A 25948-nucleotide genomic window follows, 5' to 3' on the forward strand; every position below is an offset into this window, starting at 1 on the left:
AATTAAATTCAATTTAAAGGTAATAACGCCCGAACTTAAAAAACAATTCTAACCGTATTTAATTAAAATTTATGAATAAGAATAATTAAACCTACTCTTAGTAAATATTAAATATATTTTATAAATTCTCTTAGTAAACCCCTTCCCTAAATTTCTAAACTAATTTAAATTCTTCCTTTTTTATTTTCGGGAATAAATTAATAAAGGCTATCTCTAATAAAATTACCAATTACGCCCGTTCTAATATCCCTACTACTTTAAATTCCTAAAATTATAATTAACATATTAAATTTACCTCCTGTTAGGGAATAAATTACAAAAGAAATAAAAATACTAAATTTTATACTACCGCCTTCAATTTAAAACCTTTTTCGAAAACGTTTCAAATATTAATAAAATTTTTTACAAACTATAATTAATAAGGCCATTATAATTATAATTAAAGAAATAAAATTATTAATTCAGCCCCGCTACCGAAATTCAATTTAAATAATATAATTACAATTATAGAAATCCTAATTACTATTATTAAAATCTCTTTAAAAAATAATAATAAACGGATAGAAAAATTAATTATAGATTTAACTACAATTTTATAAAATATTTCTAACACCGACGGCCCAAACAGCAATTTTTGTAATTAACAATCTAAAAACGTCAGATACTTCTATCCGGATATACTAAAATTTAAATATAAAGGATAAAAATATTATTAATATAAAAGTAATACCTATTTTAAATCCGTCTTACTATTTTTCAAATCGGTCTAATCTAATACTATTATAATAAATAAAAAAGAATATTTAATCCTAAACCTCTACAAATTCTTCTATAACGTAATAAAAACTTAATAAATTACCTAATTTACCGTCCGTTAACGTTCTAATATTAAAATTAATATTAATTCCTAAAAGAAAATAATAAATAATCGTTTCCGCTTAAATAAATCCTAAATCTTAACCAAACTCGATTTATTCTATTATATCTATAAAGCTTACTGTAATAATAAAAGAATTAAAAATATTTAAATCTAATACTACCCCTAAGTAAATAGATCGGAAGGAGGGTAATATAATAAAATTTTTCCTCTTTTTATATATATAGCATTTAAATTCTATATTGAAACGATGAAATTTAATTTGGAGGGTATTATAAGAGCCCAAAGTTAATTTAAAATAGATTTACCTCTCGCCCGACTTAATATAAATTAAGTCGAAGTAGGTTTATATAGTTATTATAACCCGACCTTATCTAAGTTAAGGTAGGCTTGCCTATTTTTAATCGAGTAAGTTAGGAACGACTTGCGGCTACTATATATATTAGTTTAACCCAACTTGTACGGGAGTTAAATCGGGATTTTATTCGGATTATTAATGAATTGATTACTATTATTATATTAAAGTCCAATTTAATTGTAACGCCTCGGGCTTTTTACATCTACCCTAAAAGGGGACGAATTCGACGTTTAATATAAGGATTATTATAATTCATTTATTACCTACAAATTAGTAAATCTTTTATAACTATAAACGTTAAGAGAGCCAAATCTTCTTTATTTAACGATTTCGAATAATTTTAATACTTAGGAACTATTATAGTTCGTTTCTTCTAATTATATAGTATTACTAATTAAGATTATCTATATATTTTTGAACTTTGGCTATATAATTAGAATAATAAGCGAAAATAATATTATTAATATAATAAAAAATGAAAACATTATGATTAATAAGAATATATAGTTCTTAAAAAACCAGCTCGAAATTTATAGTTTTAAAAGTATTTATAAACTTTCGTTATTAGATGAAAAGAGATTACTATAATCCGTATAGGGTTTTAAATATTTTAAGGATCTTCCTTAGGACTTTATACCTTAAGAATATATGTATATAATTATCTTTATTTATATAAATATTAACGAATGTATTAATAATATTTTATTAAATAAGTTCGAAATTAAACCGAGCGGCTATAGTAATAAGGGTACAAAGTGAACGATTAGCCAAAGTAGAAATATACGTTTCCTACCTAGCCTTCTTTATTTATTAATTTCTATATACGACGAAATGAATTTTAATTTTATTAAACGTATTATTTTTAAAGCATTTATACGTATATACCTATATATAATCGAAGATTTATTTACCTCGACTATAGGGCTCGTACTTATCGACTTCCAACCAAATCCTTATTTCTTTATAGCTATTAAAATAAATTTATTCTATTTATTTACACAGGTTTCTAAAAATATAATAATTAAAAGATTTATAGTTTTTAAGCGCTAGGGGAAGGCGGGACCGATAGATAAATTAAATCTTACCTATATTTATTAATATATGGACTTCTTCTTTAATAATAATTTTATAATCGTAGAGGAATTATTATAGTTCTACCTTTATAATAGGCTTATTATTATATATATTTAAAAGTTAGTAAAATTTATTAATATTAAAAGCCGCCTTCTAAGGTTCGAAACCTTTATAGATCTCTTTTGTAATACGGGGGTTAGAATAGAAATTAATTAAAAATGAAGCGGGCGGTAGATAATTTTATAACGAATTTAAAGGAGTAGGGTATTTATTAAATATAAAATTAATCGATATAGAGTTGTTTGATATTTTTAGTTAGGGCTCTAGAAATATATAGTCGGTCTTTACTTTTTAATAAGTTTAATTTTAATTAGATTCGAAAAAGGAACCGGGAATATTGTACGTTTAGGTATCTTTAAAGTCGATTCGGCTATTAATAAAGTTAAAATTTTCTAATATTAGAGCTGTTTAATTATATTTTTAAAGTAGTATAATAAATTCGTTAAATAAAATCTTTAAAGATTATACCTCTATAAGTACCTCCCTAAAATAGATTATATCCTTATTAAATATTATATTGCGAATATTAATAATTTTATTAATAATAGGGTTCTAAATATAGTAAATAGATAATACTACGTATTGAATAAAGTAATCGATCTATACTTTAAAATTTATTTTCTATAGCCTTTTCTCCTTCTTTTAAATAATAATAGTTATAGCGAAGGTTTTATAATTATATATATAAAAGTAAAAAATATTTAATTTATGTAGGATTATTAATTATCCGTCTCGTTTAGTAATAAAAGTATAAAATTATTCGTATAGGGATATTTAATCGTAGAGGAATCTAGGAGATTAATTAATTAAATAGATTACTGTAAAAACGATATCTAACTATAAATCTTTATAAAAATAAGAGTTCTATAATATTATTCTAAATTTTTCCATAATAATACCTCCCGAGCGTTCTACGCTACCATTCTAAATTTAAATATATAGAATAGAAAGCTTAGTAACTATACTTTTTAAAATAAAGAATTCTTTCACTACGTAAGAGCCGCTAAGTTTATTATTATATTTAATAATTTTAAGTTAAATATTATATCAAGTATGTAATATTATAAAGAAATTATTAAAAAAGGAAACAATTATTATTATCTTATAATTTATCATATAATAATTCATATAATAATTCTAAATATACCCGGTATATTTATAAATAATAAATATTACGTTAGAATATTCTTAATAATTCTTTATATAGTCGAAGAAATCTATAGCCAACCGTTTTCCTAAGTTATAACTATAATCGTAGGGTCTACGGTTAATTTATCGTTTAATTTTTAAAATGGTATATACGTTATAATAAATAGTAGAGGGGCCCTTAAAGCGAGCGTCGATTATATTAATAAAATAATTAAATATTTAAAGGCCGTAATACCCAAAGTAGTAATATTAAATAATAACCTCTTTCTTATAGTACTTATAGCCGTTTAAGGTATTAAATTAATTACGTTGGATAAAGAAAACAATTCTAAAAAAGAATAAAGAGAAGTTCTTAAAAACCGTTTAGCGGTATCGAATTGTAAAATAATAAAAGAATGAACAATTTAATATCCGTAGGCAATTATTAAATAACTATTAGTTTTAATAGAAGCTTTTTCTACGTAGGAAGTAGAAAAATATAAAGTTAGTTACAAAATTAGGATAGAAGGCTATCTTTTGGAAACGGAATTTCTTAGGCCCTTTATAACTTTAAATTATAATATTGACATTGCTATATCCCTTAATAAGAATACGGGAATTTTTAGCTTAGAGCTTATTATTCTAAAGAGCGTAACGAAAATTAATAAAATGAATAATTTTATTAAAAATATAAAAGGAATTCCCCAAAACGAAGATTGTACTATCTTTAAAGGGGTAAAGGTTATTAGAATCATTTCTTCCTACTTAGAAAATCGTTTAGTATATAGTAATTTTATAATTTAATATTACCTCCTAAGTATTTTCGTTAGAGAGTTAATTATTATTACTATTACTATTTTATTCTATTTCTTATTCGAAGCAGTCAATTTCTCTCTTTAATTTTAGATCGCTACGGATATTCTTCTTAATTTTATCCTAAACCTTCTTAATAAGCTTCTATTTAAAATCAATTACTTCATTAGGAAAGAAGTATTAATAATATTTAATTTAGTAAGTTCTTTACTAGTATGCTTTATAGCGTACCGTTAGTAATAGAATTAAGGGATTTAAAATTATAGTTAGAATTTCGCGACTGGTTATAAACTCGCGCTTCCTTTTACGCTAATTATTTTAAATCTTATTAAGAAAAACATCTTCGTCTCTAATACTGCTATTTTATAAACTATTAAAAGTTAAACTTATACCGAACGTTCCTTTATAACTTTTAATTTTATTAATTAAAGGAGGAGGGCGTTTGTTTAATCCTTTACGGTAAAAGTCCCCGAATATGAAGCGAAAATTAAAATTATTAACCGAAACTTTCTTATTAAAGTATTTAGAAATATTAGAGACTTAATTAAATTTAATAAGCTGTAAATAATTTAAGAAGTCTTTAAATTAAACATTAATTATAATAACCTTTAAAACCTTATACTGGATTATATTAATTATTATAATATCCTATCTATCGACCTACTTATTTATTCCTTTATTTCTTTTACTAAGTTCGCTTAAAAAGGGTTTAAAGTAATTATAATATTATTAGCGGACTTTGGTTTAAATATCCTCCTTACGGTAATTATAATCCATTTTAACGTTAATATACTATTCGGTTATAAATAAAAGGGATAGAAAATTATTAATTTTGTAGGAGAAATAGACCGTTTCCTATATTTACTTTCGAATATTAATATTATTAATTTTAAAGGATTCGTAGAATTTCGTATTGTAAATTTAATTAACATCGTTATATTTGTACTTTTAAAAGTTTAAAGTAATAAGGTCGGTTATTTTAATACTTATATTCTTATTCTATTAATTCGGAGAATAATTAATAATTTCTATACTTTTAGGAAATTCTGGAGCCGTAGCGAATACTGCTCCGGTTATAATAATTTAAGTAGGGGGGATATAAATTATTATATTTAATTTAAAGCTGTTAAAGATTTTTCAAATACGTTCGATGTAGCAGAGGGTTATAGTTTTAAGGATGTAATTTTCAATATAAAGCGGGAATAGCTTCTAAACAGCTAGTTCTAAACCTAGGATAAAATTCGTAAAATCGAAGCCTTTTATATAATTTAAGAATTCTTCATTCTAATTTCTAAATTTTAAAGGCCTATCGAAATAGTGACGGTTAATTTTAGGGGTAGAATTAAATAAAGATATAATTACTTAATTTAGTTGTTATAGGGTGTATTAGAATATAAATTAGTATTATTCTCGTACTTTTATAGATATTAACATAATATAATAAACGCGATTTAGACTATTAATTGTTAGAAAGCATAGCTAAATAGATTAATTTAGTGATAAAAATGGGTAAATCTCTGTATTGTGTGTGTGTCTGGGAAGAGTGCTATGGAACCAAAGTTGGGGGCTCCTAGAGTATTAAGGGGGTCTATAGCCATTTAGGGAGGCTGGGAGGCTAGTCCTCTTTTAGAACCCTCTCCTTACTAGCTGGATTTAACCCTCTAAACTGACAAGTCCAGGCTCGCTCCATCAAACAGGGACCGGCACTTTTCATTACGTCCGGTAGTGCTCAGAGACACTGCACTGTGTTACCTTTGTGTTATCGATAGGCCCTTCTTTTTGCAAGGTTGGCCGAGCGGACAAGTTCCAGTCAACTGAGGTTATTCCCACCCTTTCACCACCGAGAGGCAAATCACCTGTTGTTCACCAAGACGGCTTACACCGCTCTCCAACATGTGAGAGATGATCAGTTTCACAGGAAGAATAACTTGTTTTTTGTGAAGACGGTGGACAGATTTTATACAGGTCGGCCCTATCAGATCCTATCAGAACCCTTGGCATTCCATTACATGCGGCTGGGAACTGGGAAGTGGTAATAAGGTTTATGGTTTGCCCTGACGAGCCCTGGCAGCGGATCGTCTCTGCCCGTGGGCCGCGGCGGGCACGGCGGACTCCATTAGGTTTTGACGTTACCCCGCCAGTTATGTCATCCAATGCAGGTGACCCAATTGCTCTTGCTGGGGCTGCAAAAACCCCTCACCACCAAGACTTTCCCCAATCCGCCGAGCATTCAGAAACCTGCACCACCACCGAGCTTCACCACGCCTTGCAAGGTAATCCTTCTGAGAAACTTGGAGGTTCTGTGGGTGAGGTGTGCTTGGTGTGTTGTTACGACTTGGAGCAGTGAGCACACTGCGCTGAAGACGAGGTTCCTGTGCAGTGAGGCCGCTGAGAGGTGTTGGATGACCCCGCCATTGCCCGATAAGATAAGAGCTCTTTTCTTAGCACGCTGTTAGCGCAGATGCCCACCCCGTCATCCATGTCACTGCAGGCGATATGCGTCAGTAGCCGATCAGCACACTTCCACTCGAGCTTCCACTTGTCGGCGTAACTACCCAGCAGCTGCATACAACCTGAGAGACCCTCGCTCTCTCCGGACTCGCAGTGCCGTACAATTGTACACAGTACTCTTAGACAGGGAGTTGCACTTGCGCCGCTTGTGGCCAAGACTGAAAAGAATTCATCTCCGATTTCCAAGTGGAAAGCTGACGTTACCCTCTTTCTTGTCTCTTCATCTCCTCCGTCTTTCTCTTGACATTTTCCTGAACCTTCCTACCTATTCATAACACGAATCCTCTGCTTGTTGCGATCCAAGACGGGCATCATCCGTTCTGTCAACATCACCAGGACAGTGACTACTTCTACACTCTCGTCTTTTTTTGTACAAGTTAAAGTCCCCTTGACTATCTCGGTGCTTCCAGGTTGGAGCCTGGAGCATGCCCATCTTTGATCGAGCCATCCTCTCTCGGCCATTATCTATCCTCTATAACCCATTCCCGGCGCTCTTTGCCCTCGTCCTCCTCTCGGCCTCCTCGCTAGGCATCCGACTCCTGCTGAGCTCGACCACCCCTCGAAAAGTACTACCAACGAAAATGTCGCCAGCATCCAACAAGATGGCGCCCAGAAAGAAGATCGCCATCATGACCTCGGGCGGCGACTCCCCCGGCATGAACGCCGTGGTACGCGCCTGCGTCCGCATGGCCATCCACATGGGCTGCGACGCCTACTGCGTCTACGAAGGCTATGAGGGTCTGGTTAGGGGTGGTGATCTCATAAAGAAGATGGACTGGTATGATGTGCGCGGCTGGCTCTCGGAAGGCGGCACCTTGATCGGTACCGCTCGCTGCATGGCTTTCTACGAGCGCGCTGGTCGCCTTACTGCCGCCAAGAACTTGATCCTCAGCGGCATCGATGCCCTCATCATCTGCGGAGGAGACGGCTCCCTTACTGGTGCCGACAGGTTCCGTGCTGAGTGGCCCTCGTTGTTGGAAGAGCTGGTCTCTACTGGCGAGCTGACGGCCGAGCAAATTCACTCTTACAAGCACCTCAACATCGTTGGTATCGTCGGTTCTATCGACAACGATCTGTCAGGTACAGACGCCACCGTTGGCTGCTACTCGGCTTTGGCGAGAATCTGCATGTGTGTCGATATGATCGAGGCTACCGCCTCTTCCCATTCCCGTGCCTTCGTCGTTGAGGTCATGGGCAGACACTGCGGTTGGCTAGCTTTGATGGCAGGTGTTGCGACAGGCGCAGATTTCATCTTTATTCCTGAGAAACCTAGGGAGGACAACTGGAGAGAGGAGATGTGCGGCGTTGTTCAGGAGGTACGTTTCCCATGTTCGGCCTGGGCTACAGTACCACCAAATAATCAATGGCTAACAAACGGAAACAACAGCACCGCAAGCGTGGAAAGCGCAAGACCATCGTCATTATCGCTGAGGGTGCTCTCGACAAGTTTGGAAACAAGATTACCCCCGAACAAGTAAGAGACCTTCTCGCCGACAAGAATGGCCTCGCCCTCGATACCCGTATCACCACCCTCGGCCACGTTCAGCGCGGTGGTACCGCCGTCGCATATGACAGAATGCTCGCGACCCTGCAGGGTGTTGAGGCCGTCAAGGCTGTCTTGGAAGCCACCCCCGAGACCAAGACTTGCTTCATTGCCATCACCGAAAACAAGATTGTCAGGAAGCCCCTTATGGAAGCGGTGCTGGATACTAAGCAAGTCGCCAAGGCCATTGAAAGCCAGGATTTCGACGGAGCCATAGGTCTTCGTGATGCCGAGTTTGGGGAGCAGTACAAGTCGTTCATGATGACAACTGCAGGCCAGATCGATCACGAGAAAATGCTGCCTGTAAAGGAGGTGAGTGATGATGATACTACTTGCGCATCATCTGGTTGAGTTTAGCTAATCTCCGTTCAGCGCATGAAAATTGGCTTTATCAACGTCGGTGCCCCCGCTGGAGGTATGAATGCCGCCGTCCGCGCTGGTGTGTCGTACTGCTTGTCTCGTGGCCACGAACCCATTGCGATCCACAACGGCTTTGCAGGCTTTGCGCGCCATCATGCCGATACGCCGAGCGCAGTGCGGCCCTTCGACTGGCTCGAGGTTGATGGCTGGGCCAGCAAGGGCGGTTCTGAAATCGGTACCAACCGTGAGCTCCCGAGCGAGTCTGGCATGGAAACCATCGCCAACCTCATTGAGCAGTACCAGTTTGACGCCCTATTCCTCATTGGCGGCTTCGAGGCTTTCCACGCCGTCGCAGAGATGCGCAAGGCTAGAGACCAGTACCCATCTCTGTGCATTCCCATGGCGCTGCTCCCAGCGACCATCTCCAACAACGTTCCCGGCACCGAGTACTCTCTCGGTTCCGATACTTGCCTTAACGAGCTTGTCGACTATTGCGACAAGATCAAGCAGTCCGCGTCTGCCACTCGTAGACGTGTCTTCGTCATTGAGACACAGGGTGGCCGTTCCGGTTACATCGCTACTCTCGCCGGTCTCGGTGTTGGTGCCTCGGCCGTCTACCTTCCCGAGGAGGGTCTCAGCTTGGAGATGCTCAGCGAAGATGTCCGTCATCTGAAGGAGGTGTTCGCTCAGGACAAGGGACAGAGCAGAGCCGGTCGCCTGATCTTGATCAACGAGAAGGCCTCCAAGGTCTACAGCGCCAAGCTCATCGCCGATATTCTCCGCGATGAGGCCCACGGTCGTTTTGAAAGTCGTGAGGGTATCCCCGGTCACATGCAGCAGGGTGGTGTTCCCTCGGGCATGGACCGTTGCCGTGCTGTCCGCTTGGCCATCAAGTGCATTCAGCAGCTTGAGAAGTACGGACGCAACGTGCACAACCGCGTCAAGATGGATCCCATGAGCGCTAGCGTCATCGGTATCAAGGGAGCGAGTGTTGTCTTTACGCCGGTCCAGAAGTTGGAGGAGGAGGAGACCGACTGGCCCAACAGACGCCCCAAGGCTGCCCACTGGCTTAGTATGAAGGAGATTGTTGACATCCTTGGAGGCCGTCCTCGGCACACCTTGCCTGAGCCCGACCTTACGGGCGTCAAGGCCAAGGACGTGAAGCGTGGACTGGAGCCGGTCAATTAAGCCTTCCCTATATAACGGTTTTATGCCTTACTTACGATTAAAATGTTTATGCTCTGGGAGTTTTAGCAGTGGTGAATGTGATTTTGCACCAAATTGGCATGGATAAGGAGTCTTGTACCTAGATGGGGGGACAATGCAAAAAGAGGTTATCGTTATGGTTGTATGGGTAGTTTACGAAAAGAACTGAGATGGCTTTCAAAACAGAGACTTGCTCATCTCTTCCATTGTCCATGTGATGCTATCGTGGGCACCGCCAAGGTCACCTTACTGAGTCAGCCTCAAACTATGACGAAGTGAGAAGGTATGTGGTCCGCTATGTTAATATTGACGATGAATGTACTGTATATACTATACTACGATATTGGTATCAACAACAAAAACAGAAACAAACATGTACCGGTGCCATCATTGTAAGCCGTATCCTAAACCCTTTTTTTTCCTTTCATCGCCAAGATGAACGGGGACGTGAGAAGATCAAAGAAGCTTGTCCGCCTATTGATCGTCAATTCATCAGGGTTAATCCACACATGTAGTAACTCAGACATTTCCGCAGCCCTACTATATGGTACGTAGCCACAAACAACCCCCTTCTTCAATTCATTACACTATATCCTCCGTCACCTCATGTATGCCATAACTACACCCGCGTCTCCTGACCCTGATGACCATGATCCCCCGGCGCCTCCACCCTCGTCGCCGTGTTATCAGCCATCAACTCATGACTATAAGTCTGATCCGGCAACTCGTACACCGCCCTAGGCGCGTCCAACTCCATCGGCCGTTCCGTCGTGTCCAGTTGCTGCACATTGGTGTACCCTCCTCCGCCCCCAGGAGGCATCTTCTGGTCCCATCCTGCTCCTGCTCCAGCTGCTCCTGCTCCATAGCCGGTGGCCAGCGTGCCGTAAGGCGGAAGGGGCGATGTGGTGGCGGTTGGGGCTTCGGATCCCACGACCGTCGTGCCGTCCTCGGGGCTGTTAAGATCAGCGGAGTTTTTGTTCTTGTTGCGCCGGAAGAGCAAGACAGCAGCGATGATGGCGCCCATCGCCATCATGCCTAGACCAACACCGACGCCGACGCCGATCTTGGCGCCCGAGGACATACCGGACGCAGGTTCGGTGGCTACTCCCGTAGCCGAACCGGAACCAGAACCGGAGGTGGCGGAAGGATTAGGTGGGGAGGTGGTGGTACTGCTGTTCGCGCTATTGGGATCCCACTCCGGCACCGCCCGCCACTGCTTCCAGTCGTTATCGTTGCCGTCCAGCGCCACCTCGGCCAGCTTGCCGCCCACTACATAATAAATGCGCACTTTGGCGGTTTTCGTGTCCGTGATGATGGCGCTCACGACGGCGAGTTCGGCGTTGGCTTCGTCGGCTTGCGGCCAGTACGTTGTGGATTGGTTCTCCCAGAGACTCCAGGAGTAGTTTTGCGAGGTGAGGCGGTAAAGGGACTTGTCGCTGCCGATGTAGTAGACGTAGCGATTATAGACTGTGTCGAGGCTGATGCCGATGGATTTTGGTTGGCCTGTCCAGGAGGGGAGGGAGTAGTTGGAGGGGGCTGAGTAGTCGATTTCGAAGGAGGACGAGGGGGCGGAGCTGGTGCTGAAGTTGCCTTTGAGCGGGTGGGGGGTGGTGGCTGGATGGATGGGGGTGGTTAGTATGATGGTTGTTTTGGAGTAGGGTGTTGGTTGTAGCTTCCGGATGGCAACTGGCAGATACTTACAGATGTACCAATTCTGGTCCAGGCCCCATCTCGTGACTTCAATGTTTTTGTCGTCTCGAGGGGTGACGACGGTGAAGTTGCTTTGGCCTTTCCCGGCGGTTGCGGCGATGGCGTTGCTTCCTTGAACGTCGTGATTGATGGTTCCCTCCCAAGTCCAGGTAGTCGTATCTGGATCATAGCTAAGCCCATTGAGATGCATGTCTTCATCGTGATAGTAGAGCCAATAACCACGGTTTTGGTCGCGAAGGAAGCCGCTCATGCCGGAGTTATTATGAGGCGTCGGCGCTCCCTCGGCCACAACGGGCCAGAATTGTGACTCTGAGTCCATGTAGAGACCGGTCGACGGATCACACTTGAAGATGGCGTTTCTGATACTATTGGACTCATCGAAGTAAAATAATGATGCCCTGGGTAGAAGTAAGCGACGTTCAACTGGAATTAGACAAGTAGGAAACTGACCAGGCATTTGTTTGGTCATACCAGCCAGTCCCGGTCAAAGGACTGCCAGCTTTGGGCGGGCTTTTGGTAAAATTGAGGTAGTTGCCGCCCGTGGTTGAATAGTAGATGGTATCCATTCCCATGCTGTTGCACCTGGTGTATCTATATTGGCCCGTAGTCTCGTTCAGGACGACAACCTGACTAGCGACCGTGTTCCACCACGATGCCATAGTAGCCTCAGAGGGTGCGACTGAAGCCGCCACCAACAGGAGCGTCAACAGCGGCTTAGGTATCGACATGGCGCCGAAGAGAGCCATTGCGACTAAGAGAAGAACCCGAGAGCACGGGGATCTCTGAGGGACCAAAGATGGGTGTTCGGGAAAGTAGCGGAACCGGAGGAAGAGGTGAGAGTTTGAAAGGGGGAAAGAGAAACGGCAGCGCGCTCGGCAGCAGTCGCAATGTCTAGCGACGTCGTACAACCGAATCCTTCCACTCGATAAGAGAAGATGTTAAAAGAGAGTCGGGGGAAAAAGAAAAGTGAGGGTGGGAGCGAGAGGAAGAAGATGTAACTTCAGCCCAAAGACACCTGACTGGAACTTCCAATTGGATGTTGCCTGGGTCTTTGAATCTCGTATGAGAGAATCGTCTTCCACTCCCCGTTCAATTTTTAGTTCCAGTCCAGAGAGAGCAGTCCAGCCCTCTCTTTGCTCACCCACTCTCAACATGAGCTCCCCTTCTTCTTGATCCCCATCTCTTGCGGCTTTTCACCATCCCCCACGCCACCAATCTCCAGACTCCTCCTTTCAAGTAAACAACAACGGCGCTTGGCCCTCCTAGGGCTAACGCGGCGGACACTCCTGCGGACCAGCCTTATCACCCCCCTGCTTGTTCAGAGTTCTGACCCTCCCGCGCCTCCAGATTTGATGACCCCCTTGTTTGAAAGTCCCATTCCAGGAACCGCCAGGAGGGTTAATTCATCATTTTTGGCCAGAGAAAACCGCGGTTGAGAACCCAAAGCGGCATGGGCATGGCACTTGTGTAACATTGCGCGTGAGCGAACGGCGGCGTGCGAGTGGCCATTGGACAGTCTGGCTGCTGCAGTGCGTTGATGGGGGTCTGGGTCCTGTCAGATGCCAAGACATGGAAATGGGAACGCTGATGAAGGGCGAGAAGGTGTTTGGGCCGACAACAGCACATAGGGGGCCCTCTTTTTGAGGATGGTTGCTCACTGCTGACAGGGGCGATTTCGTACTGCTGACCAGTCGCTGCTCGCTTTTTGGATGCTGTTCAGGTTCTTCCATCAGACTGCTCTTGAAATTTCAACCCACTTATCCCATCTGCAATGTTTGATTTTGCATCGAAGTTTTGTCGCCAACAACGAAGATGTGCAAATGCTCCCGAGCAGGTGTCTGTTTCTGGGAGAACACCGACCTACATCTGGACATCTGGACATCTGGGCATCTGGCCTAGCCCTTTCCTACCCCAGATCTGTCCAGCCAACCAACCATCGCCCCTACAAATGGACTCCTTCCATTCCTGTTTATCCAACAGTCGCACAGTCATTGTACGGGAACAAAACGGCAATGACGATACCCAGAAGTGTGCAGCGAGAAAAGGACTGAAGGTCTGAAGGCCTCCGGAGCCAGCCCCGATGTGGAGCGGGACTTTTTTTGCTGGCACGCCGTTTAACGGGGCCGGACCCCACCGTAAGCTGACAGACGGGTCTCCATGCTGTCCGCCATGAAATTGCAGCATCTTTGGCTTCCCGTCTCTGCCTCTTTTCATTTTGCGCCTCATGTAACACTATGAGAGAACTACGAGGCGGTTGACCTCATGCGATTCTGTATCCCGTCCGGGGAGAGGAGCTGGGAAGTTGTAAGGTTGGGCTTGGGGTGCTGAGTGAGCGACTTGCAGGAGATGTTATGGGCGACGATCAGTCATCCTGGACCCCTCTCGCACTTGACCAAGACGAAACGGCGTCCAATTGACTGGCTGTGGGCGACCGAAAAGCGACGACACTTCCATGACTTGTTCTTATTGCCGGTCCTTGATGAGTTGATCTAATATTGCGCGTCCCTTTGAAGGGATTTTGCCCGTTTCTTTCTGAGCACATCAGATTCCAGACCTGCGTCTTGCACGTGAATTTTAGCCACGACAATTTGGCGAGAAGGGAGCTAGGGTCCGGGTACTTACAAAAAGTGTATGCCTGCTTGGCATTCCGGAGTGAACTCCACGATCTGAAGGGGCCAAGATGCCCCCTGGTGGTGCTCGCGATAGCATCACATGGGCAACGAGAGAAATGAGACGAGCGTATTTCTGCTGTTGTTGGCCATTTGGAAGTGGTAGCAATGATAGCACCGGCGGGTCTTAACAAGCAGTCCAGTGCGGCTAGAGAACTGATGTGGAAAACCTCCTGGTGGACAGTCACCATGTCTCAGACTGACGTTTCGCTGGGTAAAAGGATCTTGATAACATAAATATATTGGGTACAATAGGTAAGCTAGGTCTAATATCTTTGGCAACGCCTCTGAGGTTGGAAAATAGAGGCTTCCTATGGGAATGTGAGAAGTCCCACCTCCTGGTACTCTCTGTTTCCTTCCTACTACAGTGGCATGTCTTACTGCGTAAGGTAGACAGCGCATCTTCGGCGTCGAGAGAAACCAGCGTAGACAAAATCGGAACCGAGACGCTTCGATCAGTTCCGAACAAGATTTCGCTGCTGATTCCTTCTTATCAGCCAATACCTCATCTCTACATCTCCATGGTAATACTCTCTGTTCAGTAGCAAGCTGTCTGTCTTGCTTTATCGAAGTCAGAAAGGGTTATTCATCACGCGGCATATTCCTCGATTCAGTCATGCTGAAAAGACGGAATATGTGTGAACCCCGCTGAATGCTCTAATACTGCATCTAAGAAGATGCGCTGATAGCAAACTCATACACAAGACCGATAATAAATCGGAATTTGGTGATCAAATGGTCTTCAAGCCATGTAATTACACCCGCATCTCTTGGACCGGGAATACGCCCTCGCGTCCAAACAATGTTCGTTCTCCTTGACATTCGCCGCGGGCCATGGTGACGAGGAGGATGACGATGTGCTCCTCACTGTTGCTGTGCACGCTGGCCTCCACGGCGACCAGTGAAAAGGTAGTTGAGGTCGTCGATGGAAAGCCTTCCGAGCTGCTTGCTCTGGGTCTCGTCAAGCGCCGTCTCAACAATGTTTCGCTTCACGTTCTGCAACTCGATGATGCGATCCTCAATAGTTTCTTGAACCAAAATCTTGTAAATGTGAACCTCCCGTTGTTGGCCAATTCGATAGGCTCTGTCGACGGCCTGGTCCTCAATGAATGGATTCCAAAAGGGATCACAAACAATGACGCGAGAAGCAACAGTTAAATTGAGGCCCGCATTTCCAGCTTTGAGAGAGACGAGTAACACCTTGACGTCAGGGTCTTCGACAAACGCCTGGATGGCGTTATCGCGTTGAGTTCTGGGCATGTTGCCTGTATAGCGATGGTACTTGATCTTGAGCTTGAACTTGAGAGAGCACTCGATAAGATCGAGATGAGACGTCCATTGAGAAAAGATGATGGTCTTCTCGTTGGACTGCTGAAACTGATCAACCAGTTCAATCACTCGAGTCACCTTGGCCGAGTCTTGCCAATGGTCCAAAGTGTACTGGAGTAGGCGATCTCGTGCGTCCTGGTTTCTACTGGCGTTTGCTTCTTTGCGCAGTTGGTCAAAAATATCCGGCTTCCAGTCCTCCTTCTCTTCCGGCTTAACTTTTGCAGGACGTTTCCCTTCACTCTTTACTTTGCGCTTCTTCTCCCCACTGAGGCTGCCCAGCGACCCATCCGACGTGTCTGATTCATCGCCGCAGCCACTGCCGTCATCACCGACAGGAGAATCTGCATCATCGGTGTCCGCTTTTTCCAGGGCATCAGGCATATGAGCAACCTGGAAAGACGTGTAATTGGTAACCTTGGTGTGGTCAGCGGGGCCACGGCACACCGGACATTTGGCGACATTCGCTCCGTCCTGGCCGTTTCTGATTCCGTTCATAGCGGATTGGTCAGTCAACGAGGAAAAGCAGTCCGCGCAAATATCATGACCGCAAGGAAGTAGGATGGTAGGGTCTGGGACCGCATCGTAGCATATCGGGCACTCGAACGCCTTGATTTGTTTGATTCTGTCAATGACGGCAGGCTCCAGGGTCTTCGCCAGCTCAACCATTGTAGCTTCGGCCAGATGATTCTCGGGGTTAGCCTCAAAGTCGGTGAGATGCGGGTGACAGCAGGCTTGCCTGAGTCGCAAGAGAAGGACAAGAATGTTTGAGTAATTCTTGCCCACTGTGTTGTTTCTGACATATCTGCCGTAGATGACCTGGGACTTCTCTTGCAGATTCTTGTAGAATTCAAGCTCGCCTTCGGAGAATTTGACGTGCTCAATGTGCTGGACCTTCGGAGGAAGGTTCAGAATAGGTTTGCCGTCTATCACCGTAGTCTTCATGCGCCTCAGCATTATGGCTTTCAACAGAGCCTGTAACTGCTTCATGGCCTGGCTCTTTTCAATGTCGCGTCCGTTGTACTTGTGGTCCAAAGATGCGAAGGCTTGTTTGAATTTCTTTTCGTCACAGAAAGGCTTGATTTGGAGGAAACGCAACAGAGAGGAAAGCTCCGAAACACTGTTCATCATGGGCGTTCCAGTCAGACACCATCGGTAAGTCGCCCGAACCTCGCGGACAGCTCGAGACGACATTGTTTTGGCGTTCTTGACACATTGGGCTTCGTCTAGAATGACGCGGAAAAACTTGGTGCCATGATGAAGCATTGGGCACTCAAGCCGGTATCGCTTCTCAGCTTCCTCGTCCAACCCGTCCGGACTCTCGAAACTTTTCTCGACATAATGGTGGTGTTTCTTGAATTGAGCAGTCAGGGTACCGTACGTAGTTAGCACAACGTCGTACTTCTTGAGTTCCGTCCAGGGCTTCTTTTTTGACCCGCCGTGATAAAGATATACATTCATGCGGCGGTCCTCCTTCATCTTGTTCTGGATCTCAAGTTCCCATTGCTTGATCAAAGCCACGGGGCCAACGATCAGGTTGGTTGCCACTTCACCCTCCGGAGCTCTGCGGCTAGCCATCAGTGCCAACGTTGAAATCGTTTTCCCCAGGCCCATATCATCGGCAAGAATTCCACCCCGGTTGTGGCCCACTTCCATATCAGTCATCCATTTGAGTGCCAACTGCTGGTGTGGATAGAGAGGGTACTTGATATCGGGTGGTGTCTCTCCGCGTTCCTCCGGTGGTATATCCTCATCTGGCCGGATGTTGGATAGCAGCTTACTGATCTCGTCCTCTTTCTTCAACGGATCATCCAGACCGAGCGTCATAAGCCTCTCGTCTATTGGATTCCCCCATACATCAGTCATGGAAGTGAAATCGTATGTAGCAGTCCGACTGATAACGTCGGTCAGAGATGGTATATGTACTCCGCTAGAGCCCGGATTGTTAGGCGCATAGTAGCCTCCGTTGACCAAGGTGCCCGGCCTCGAGCTATCGACAGTCGCCAGGCCACCGGGTAAGCCAGGAAAGACCAGAGACCCGTTATCCGAAGAGGGTGTACTATTGGAAAAGCTTGGGAGCTGAGGTCGGGCTAGCCGAGACGGGCGTGACGTACTCGATGTGCTGGCGACAGCAGAGTTGTAGGAAGGGCCACCCCAGATATCATCTATGTCCAAGAATTGAGGTGCAGGAGCAGGAACTTGAGGGGCTGGCAAGCTCGTGCTATGCGGTATGCCTGTCTGAGGGTCGTGGTACGATACCTGATTACTCTGAAAAGGAGCAAACAGCGAGGTTGGAGTCAAGGTCGCTGAAGATGTTGAAGAGGCTTGCGCAAATCCTTGCCCAAGCATGGCCTCCACGTCATCATCACTGATAGATAACGGCAGTTAGCAACGTCTCGGTATGAATTTAAGATCTAGGCCAAAAAATAACAGTAGAGATCTACGCACCCTGTGAGGTCTATCAATGGGCCGGAGTCGAAGCCGTCGCCGAAGCCGAAGCCGTCGTCGAAGGGGTCCATGTCGTTGCCTGCAAAAGGGCTGACATTGAAGGGATCCGAAAATGTCGTATGATAGGAAGTACCGCTTCCAGAAGCCGTACGCTTCGAACTACTTTCGGTATCCCTCAAAGCATCATGGCCTAAGCTGGTACCGATCGAGCGCTTCCGCTCCCGAGGAACAAAACCGCTGAAGGAGTTTTGGAAGTCTCCGGAATCGTCGAGCAGGGATTCATGTTGCTGGGGGAGTTGTTGGAAGGGTCGTTGTCCTTGCTCGTGTGAGCCTTGTTGAGATCGTCGTTGCCCCTGCTGCTGTGGATGATGTGGCTGGCGTTGTTGCAGTTGTTGCAGTTGTTGCAGTTGTTGCAGTTGTTGCAGTTGTTGCAGTTGTTGCAGTTGTTGCTGTTGTTGCTGTTGTTGCTGAGCGTATTGTTGCATTCGCTGTTGCTGTTGCTGTTGTTGTTGTTGAGCGTAATGTTGCTGTTGCTGTTGTTGTTGACGAAGTTGATTGCCCTGTTGACGTGCTCGTTGTTGAGCAGTGGAAGTGCCAGCTGGTGATTGCGACCCATCCGGCGAGCCCCAAAATTCCGCGTCCATCGGGATACCGAGAGAGGTTCTAACTCTGTCCATCTCCTTAACAATGTCGCAGATCTTGTCGTTGGTCTCGGTGAGATCAGCCTCTCTCTTGTCAGTCTCTGGCTCTTCTTGGAGTTGAGCGCGTAGTTCCAGCTGGAGAGTCAACTCGATCTCCAAGTCGGCAAGGTCACTGGCTTTAGCAGTGGGTTGAGGCTTGGGGTTCGAGGAAGATGATCCAGTCCGTGTCTGCCACGAAGAGGAGTGCGTCGAAGACGCTGTTGCTCGGTTGGGGGTTGTCATAATTTAAGTAGTAGGGCTCAACTGGCCACATGACGACGCAGTAGCAAAAGAGGCTCAGGCTCGGTGAGTTCGAGGGAAGGCGCGACCCGGGGAAACTCGGCTGCAGGTAAAACAGGCAGGAATCCGCCACGATGTCCAAGTTCTGTTGGATGCAAGGCAAGTGGGATTCGGTCGCCGTTGGATGTTGTGATCAAGAGGAAGTGGCAGCCGAAGAATTTGTAATTTTTCGGAAGGTGCTAGAAAAGAAATGTAGTCATATTGCGTCTCAATGAAGGGAAGGAACTGGAGAGGGGACAGGTTGGAGGCTGTAGGCATCGGAACCTACGTGTGCCCTTCAACTTGGCCTGCACTGGAGTATCCTCTCCGAGGCCCGAGAACAGGAACCTGCACAATTTCTCCAAGACCGCAGCCCACTCCCAAGGTCTCAAGAGACCGTATGTTTCCCTCAAAAACCTCGAACCTGGGACGAATTTGCTCTTCACGCGTGTCTGTGAGACGTTGAAAGCTCCGATTTGCCACGATGGTTGCGAGTCTAGAGGTAGCTCGCAGCCTGGTGGGCACTTGCTATGGGATGACGGCCGGCGAGCTTGCGTGAATAAAACGATACGTGGGGTGGTAACGCAAGCCCCAAGGGTAGAGGTATTGAAGAGCAGGCTGAAGAGCCTCAAGTGGATTGTCCGGGTGACCGTGGCTGCCTGGCGTAATCAGGATGTCTAGACCGTGTGGCCATACAGATGCCGTCGATTCAAATAAGGCTGCAGGCGCACCACGGGGTTTCTCAGGAGCTGGGTGTGGCCTCCAACTGACTTGAACCACGTAACAAAGAGGAAGGTCCGTTTAGAACATCGCGGGATCCCACGCCTCGTTTTGAGCACACCTTATTTGCCTGGCGAAATGGTGATACGGGGATTGGACCACTCCAGCTTGAAGCGAAACTGAGCGAGGGCTCTTAAAGTAGTTTCAAGCTGACAATATGAAAGCCCAAAACGCGACAAAGCCGCGTGCGGAAAAGTGAGATGGGAAATGAATGGCAAGAAAACGTGAAGTAAACTTGTGTAATTCTCGTGTACGACGCTGACTCGGAATGTTGCGCCGATTGTGAGGAGTCAAATTCAGACCCAAATGGAAGGAGGCCGTGTTGTTCGGAGGAAAGGCGTTTGGTTTGAATGGTTGGTGGTTACCAGTCTGAAGCCACCAACAGAAGCGGAAACGTTGTTGGCCGCCAGCCAGATTGTTTTTTTTGTGTTCCCCTTGAGAAAAAAAGCAATCACAAACGCCAACAAAAGTGCCGACGACTCCTTCGCAATCGATTCGGTTCAGTCCACCAAAACTCGCGCGCTGCGTCTTTCCGATTGTTGACTTCTTTTACGCGCGATTTTACGTAGTGAATTTGATAACGCGTTTTGGTGTTTCCCTGTCAGCCCAGGCTGTTCATCCGAGCTCTGTTTATGCCTCCACAAAGCATCCCTTCAGTTTTCCCCACACTGTCCCAATACCTCTAGGTAAAGAGGAAAGGAGAATCAAGAATCTACAAGAGCGAAGCTGCGGCGCTATCTCCATGGATGGGTGAAGCTTGTCTGATGGAAGGGTCCCTTGAGGATATTTTTTTCGAGATGCCTGTTCACCGAAACAACCGGATCTCACTTGTGTAAACTAGGGTCATCCCGTACCTAGCATGTATGCTTAATCCGCCCAGTACCTGACCCGAAAGGTAGGCATGCTTTGATCCATGTTAGGCTTGTCAGTTTATGGACATTCATTTCTGTCGATGCTATCTCGTCAACAGCTTGGTCACCCATTTGGACATGTTTATTTTATAAGAGGGGGTAAGCCTGAGGTTATGCTCTGTTAATGCGTTACAGTGTAAGTAAGGCCCCGCACAGTCTGCTTCATTGGACGGACTCTTTGCTCAGCTCGAGCTCGTTGTCTTTACACCTTTCTTGATAACATGCTCGTCAGGTCTCGAAGCGTCTGCTTCCCTCTTGTGTTCAGTTACATTCAAAATGAGGAAATAATGGATTCATAAGACACCGCTGTTTGTGGGCCAAGGTGAACACTTCAGCGAGCGCTTTCCTGCACGCATGGATACCTTGGATATCCCATCTCACAAGCTCTCAAATTACGTACCTTGCGTCAAACATTGGACATCCGCAAAGATCATGATAGGGGAGGAAATCGGGAGCAAGAAAGGAACTATGTGCAGTTCAGCGCAGAAAGCCATGTTTTTGGTGCTGCAGGTGCGGGCGTATATGGACCTTGACTATCGCTATCGGCTCGCTATCGGCACGCAGCCTTGATACCTATGATCACATCCAGGCCTGGCCACATCTGCCTGATGAGTGCTTGACACGTTCATGATTTTGAGGCTTAGATCTAAGAATGAACGTGGCAAGGCATGTTCAATGGGCTATACAGCTTCTACCAAATAATCTGGTATGGGAGGACAGTCTGCTCGCTAGAGTCGCTGGTCGCTTTCAATACTAACCCCGTAAGAGATGGGCAGTGCGTATCGGACTTGTAAAAAAGTACGTACTACACCCCCAGTCACATCCTCCCTCCCAGAAAAATAATGGTAAATATTCATGTGACATAAGATTTATTAGCCGTGTACGCTAAAACCAGATGTACTACTAGAATATGCGCGCGGTTTACGATATAATATAATTATACTACTATTCTTTCATGTACTCTAGTGTAATTTTGGTAATAAATAGAGGGTATTTAAATAATGCGATTCCTGTTGTTTACGACGAAATTGTTGGTGTTTTAAAAAAAATTACCCGTATTGTATGAAATTTGGTATATTACAGTAGTGAGGGTACAATAGTTTTACCGTTGGTACGCTTACTTCCTAGAAAAATAAATAAAATAATTTATATACTAGTGTTTCTCCTTACCCGCGTTTTTTTTGTTTACTTTTTTATTTCTTCCTATATAATTACTTTTCGAGTCGCGTTAATACTACTACCCTTCTTTAAATTTCGCCGTCGTTATAGATTAATAAAAACCCGTCGTCGCCGTTATTGGCGCTATAAAATTTTAAAAGTTTATTGATTATAAGCCCCATTAGGATATTAACGATCTTTAGTAGCTTCGCAACGTTAATTTTAACGAATTATTATTCGATTAATTTATACCCGGCGCGTTTCCTTATATTGTAAAAGTAAACGAGGAGGATTTATTTACGCCTAGTAATAATATCATTTTTAAAAATGCGTTAGAGGGTAGTAAGTATTATATAAATAGTCCTTATATAAATTGCTATAGCTAACGTTCTTTCGTAATAATTATTACTCCTATTATTATAGGGCTAGCCTATAATATAGTTGTACTACACTAACTATACATATACCATACTAGAGCTAGTACTATAGCCTAAAACTATACACTTATATACTAATTACATATTCTAATTATATACAATCTTACGTACGCGCGTACGGACTGGTCTTACTTAAACTCTCGCCTATATAACCAATCCTCTATTATAAGAGGCCGAAATTAGCTTAAGGTAGACTTGCCTCTCGCCTAACTTAATATAAATCAAATCGAAGCAAGCTCGCATAATTATTATAACCCGACCCTATCTAAATTAAAGTAAGCTCGCTTATCTTTAATCGAACAAATCAGGGACAATTTACAGCTACTATATATATTAATTCAATCCGACTTATACGGGAATTAAATGAGAATCTTATTCGGATTATTAATAAATTAATTACTATTATTATATTAAAATCCAATTTAATTATAACATTTCAGGCTTTTTATAAATAATACCCAATTAATAAACCTAAACCTATTAATTATACTATATAATTTTTATTTTTATTTTTGTATATAAATCGCCGACCTGCTATAAAGTAACCCGGCCCTATACCCATATTACTAACTAATTATACCTTTAATATTTTATTAAATTTACTTTGAATTATATTTAATTTATTTAATTATATAGTTTAACGTAACCTATGTTATATATCTGACTATTTATATATAAATCTAAACGCGAAGTAATACCGGACAATATTAAATAATAATAAACCACAATTCTAAGCTCTAATAGAATTTCTATCCATTATTACCGATAATTATTTTAATTTAATAATTAGTACGAAAATAATAAAATAGGTTTAAAACGCTATATTACCCGCTTTTTTCCTATTTTAATCTTTCGATTTCTATATCCCTAAAAATGTATTTAAAATTATAATTAAATACGTATAAAAATATGACGTATAATTAATCGAATAGGTACCCTCAGTAAACGAATCCTTTAATTAAATTGAAAATAAAAATAACTTCTTTAATAAATTTAAAAACAAATTAAAGTCCAAAGATTAAACTGGCTTTAGTTCTAATAAATTATAAATTACGCCAAGTTACCCTATTAATTTAAATTTTCGGAAATAATTTATATTCTTTCTATAAATAAATTATTTTTAAAATAAATTACGCTACCTAAACCCCGTACTAATTTCTAATATAATTTAATAAATTAAATATAAAAGAAACTATAAATTTATAATTAGTAATTTAAAATTAAAAATATCCGACTCCAACTGGGAATTTCGGTTTTATAGGAAGCGAAGGTAATTAAAAAAAGGAAGGAATTCCCTTACAATTTAATACTTTAACCAAATCGGGTAATTTATTTTATTATTAACCCCTAACGGTAAAATTAATTTCGGACTCTAGTAACAATCTTTTTAGTCAATTATAAGGAAATAACGATATTTTATTTATAAATACAACTAAAAATTAAAATTACTGTTTCTTCCTCGATTCGGAAATATTAAAATCTAACCTCTACAAACTAAATACAATTCGAAAATAGCAACGCCCAAGCCTAAAAAACAGCTCCAACCCTACTTAATTAAAATTTATAAATAAGAGCAATTAAACTCACTCTTAACAAATGTTGAATATATTTTACGAACCTTTTTAATAAACCCCTTCCCTAAACTTTTACATTAATTTAAATCCTTCCCTCTTTATTTTCGAGAATAAATTAATAAAGGCCGTTTCCAATAGAACTACTAATTACGCTCGTTCTAATATCCCTACTACTTTAAACTCCTAAAATTATAATTAATATATTAAATTTACCTCCTATTAAGAAACGAATTACAAAAATAATAAAAATACTAAATTTTATACTACCGCCTTCAATTTAAAACCTTCTTTCGAAAGCGTTTTAAATAATGCCAAACTTCTTATAAACTATAATTAATAAAGCTATTATAATTCTAATTAAAGAAAAAAAATTATCGAATTCGGCCCTACCACCGAAATTTAATTTAAACGATACGATTATAATTATGAAAATTTTAATTATTATTATTAAAACTTTTTTTAAAAATGATAATAAACGGATAAACAAACTAATTATAAATTTAATTATAATTTTATAAAATATTTCTAACTCTAACGGCCTAAACGGCAATTTCTATAATTAAAAGTCTAAGAACGTCGAATATTTCTATCCGGACGTACTAGAATTTAAATATAAAGGACGAAACTATTATTAATATAAAGGTAATATTTACTTTAAATGCGTCCTACTATTTTTCGAATCGATTTAATTTAATACTATTATAATAGCTAAAAAATATATTTAGTCCTAAACCTCTACGAACTCTTCTATAAGGTAGCAAAAATTTAATAAATTATTCAATTTGCTACCAATTAATATTCTAACGTCAAAATTAATATCAACTCTTGAAAAGAATTAACAAATAATCGTTTCCGCTTAAATAAATTCTAAATTTTGATTAAATTTAATTTAATTTATTATACTTATAAAAATTACCGCAATAGTAAGAAAGTCGGAAATACAACTCTTTAAATCGTTTACTATACCTACGAACTTAATAAAAGAAATACTTATACTATTAATTCCCGGATCTAGAACACCCTATACCCTGGACTCTATTAATTTATTTAAAAACCGGCTACTAATATAACCTTTAACGAACTTATTAAATACATCGAATAATAAACCTTAACTTATCGTAATAATATTATTAATAAATTAAACAATTATAACGAAAAATTAATTTCTTAATATTTAAATTTTAAATTTAAAATAAAGCCCTTCCTTCACTAAATTTATATAGAGCCTTACCTGCCCCGCTAAATATAAAACTATTTACCGACAATCCTTACTTAATTAGTAAATTAATTTTATTTAACCCTAATACTATTATAATAACCTTTATTCCTAATGATAAAGTAAATTCGGACTTAGCCCTATAGAATTGTAACCTAAATTACCTTCTTAAAAATAAATCTATTAACCGCCGATTCGATTGTAAAGGAAAATATCCTGCAAATTTATTTACTTACAATAATAATATAACTTATTAATAAAATAGAAATAAAGGCCGTTCTTGGAAATTAAAAGGATATAAACTTTTTATAATTAAGTAAATTTCCTACAAACGCCTATATCGTCGTCAAATTAAATTCGGCTCTAAAAAGGGAAAAGTCTACTTCGTAATAAATAAATAGAAAACTATTATACTAATTAGCGAGGAATTAAATAATAAAATTTCTAAATCCTAGCCAACGTACTTACTAAAAAATAGATATTGTTAGATATTGAAATTAAGGATAACTAAGTCCGGGTTTAAATAATAGCGGTAATCCGTTTAGAATTTCCGGAACCGATATTTACTTCAGCGAATTATTTATTACTATCAATAAAGGGGATTTTATTAGATAAGAATTAAATTATTCTATTAATAACGCAGAATAACAAAGTGTAGTTTTGTATATTTACTAATAAAACAATAAGATTTAAATCCGGTACTATCCCTAAATAGATAGATCGGAAGGAGGGTAATATAGTAAAGTTTTTCCTCTTTTTATATATATAGCATCTAGATTCTATATTAAAACGACAAGAATCAATTTAGGGGGTATTATAAGAGGCCGAAG

General features: G+C 41.4%; 3 protein-coding genes across 3 annotated transcripts; 1 reads left to right on the plus strand and 2 right to left on the minus strand.

Moving 5' to 3' along the window:
• The first annotated feature begins 7006 nt into the window (after nt 1-7006).
• B0H65DRAFT_44175 (phosphofructokinase-domain-containing protein) lies at nt 7007-10183 on the plus strand. Its single transcript, XM_062825545.1, has 3 exons — nt 7007-8137; nt 8209-8676; nt 8737-10183. The coding sequence occupies exons 1-3, from the start codon at nt 7247-7249 to the stop codon at nt 9910-9912; spliced, it is 2535 nt and encodes an 844-aa protein (XP_062686709.1). The 5' UTR covers nt 7007-7246; the 3' UTR covers nt 9913-10183.
• A 366-nt stretch (nt 10184-10549) lies between these two features.
• On the minus strand, nt 10550-12386 carry B0H65DRAFT_416066 (uncharacterized protein; the record flags this gene model as incomplete). Its single annotated transcript, XM_062824023.1, has 3 exons — nt 10550-11544; nt 11632-12038; nt 12091-12386. The coding sequence occupies 3 exons, from the start codon at nt 12384-12386 to the stop codon at nt 10550-10552; spliced, it is 1698 nt and encodes a 565-aa protein (XP_062686710.1).
• A 2556-nt stretch (nt 12387-14942) lies between these two features.
• B0H65DRAFT_44165 (SNF2 family N-terminal domain-containing protein) lies at nt 14943-19140 on the minus strand. The gene is made up of 2 exons (XM_062825540.1): nt 18084-19140; nt 14943-18003 (listed from the first exon to the last, which is right to left on the minus strand). Exons 1-2 carry the CDS (start codon nt 19004-19006, stop codon nt 15174-15176), a joined length of 3753 nt encoding a protein of 1250 aa, XP_062686711.1. The 5' UTR covers nt 19007-19140; the 3' UTR covers nt 14943-15173.
• Between the last annotated feature and the right edge of the window lie 6808 nt (nt 19141-25948).

Source organism: Neurospora tetraspora (genome assembly GCF_033439725.1).
Source record: "Neurospora tetraspora strain CBS 560.94 chromosome Unknown B0H65scaffold_1, whole genome shotgun sequence".
Lineage (NCBI taxonomy): Eukaryota > Fungi > Ascomycota > Sordariomycetes > Sordariales > Sordariaceae > Neurospora > Neurospora tetraspora.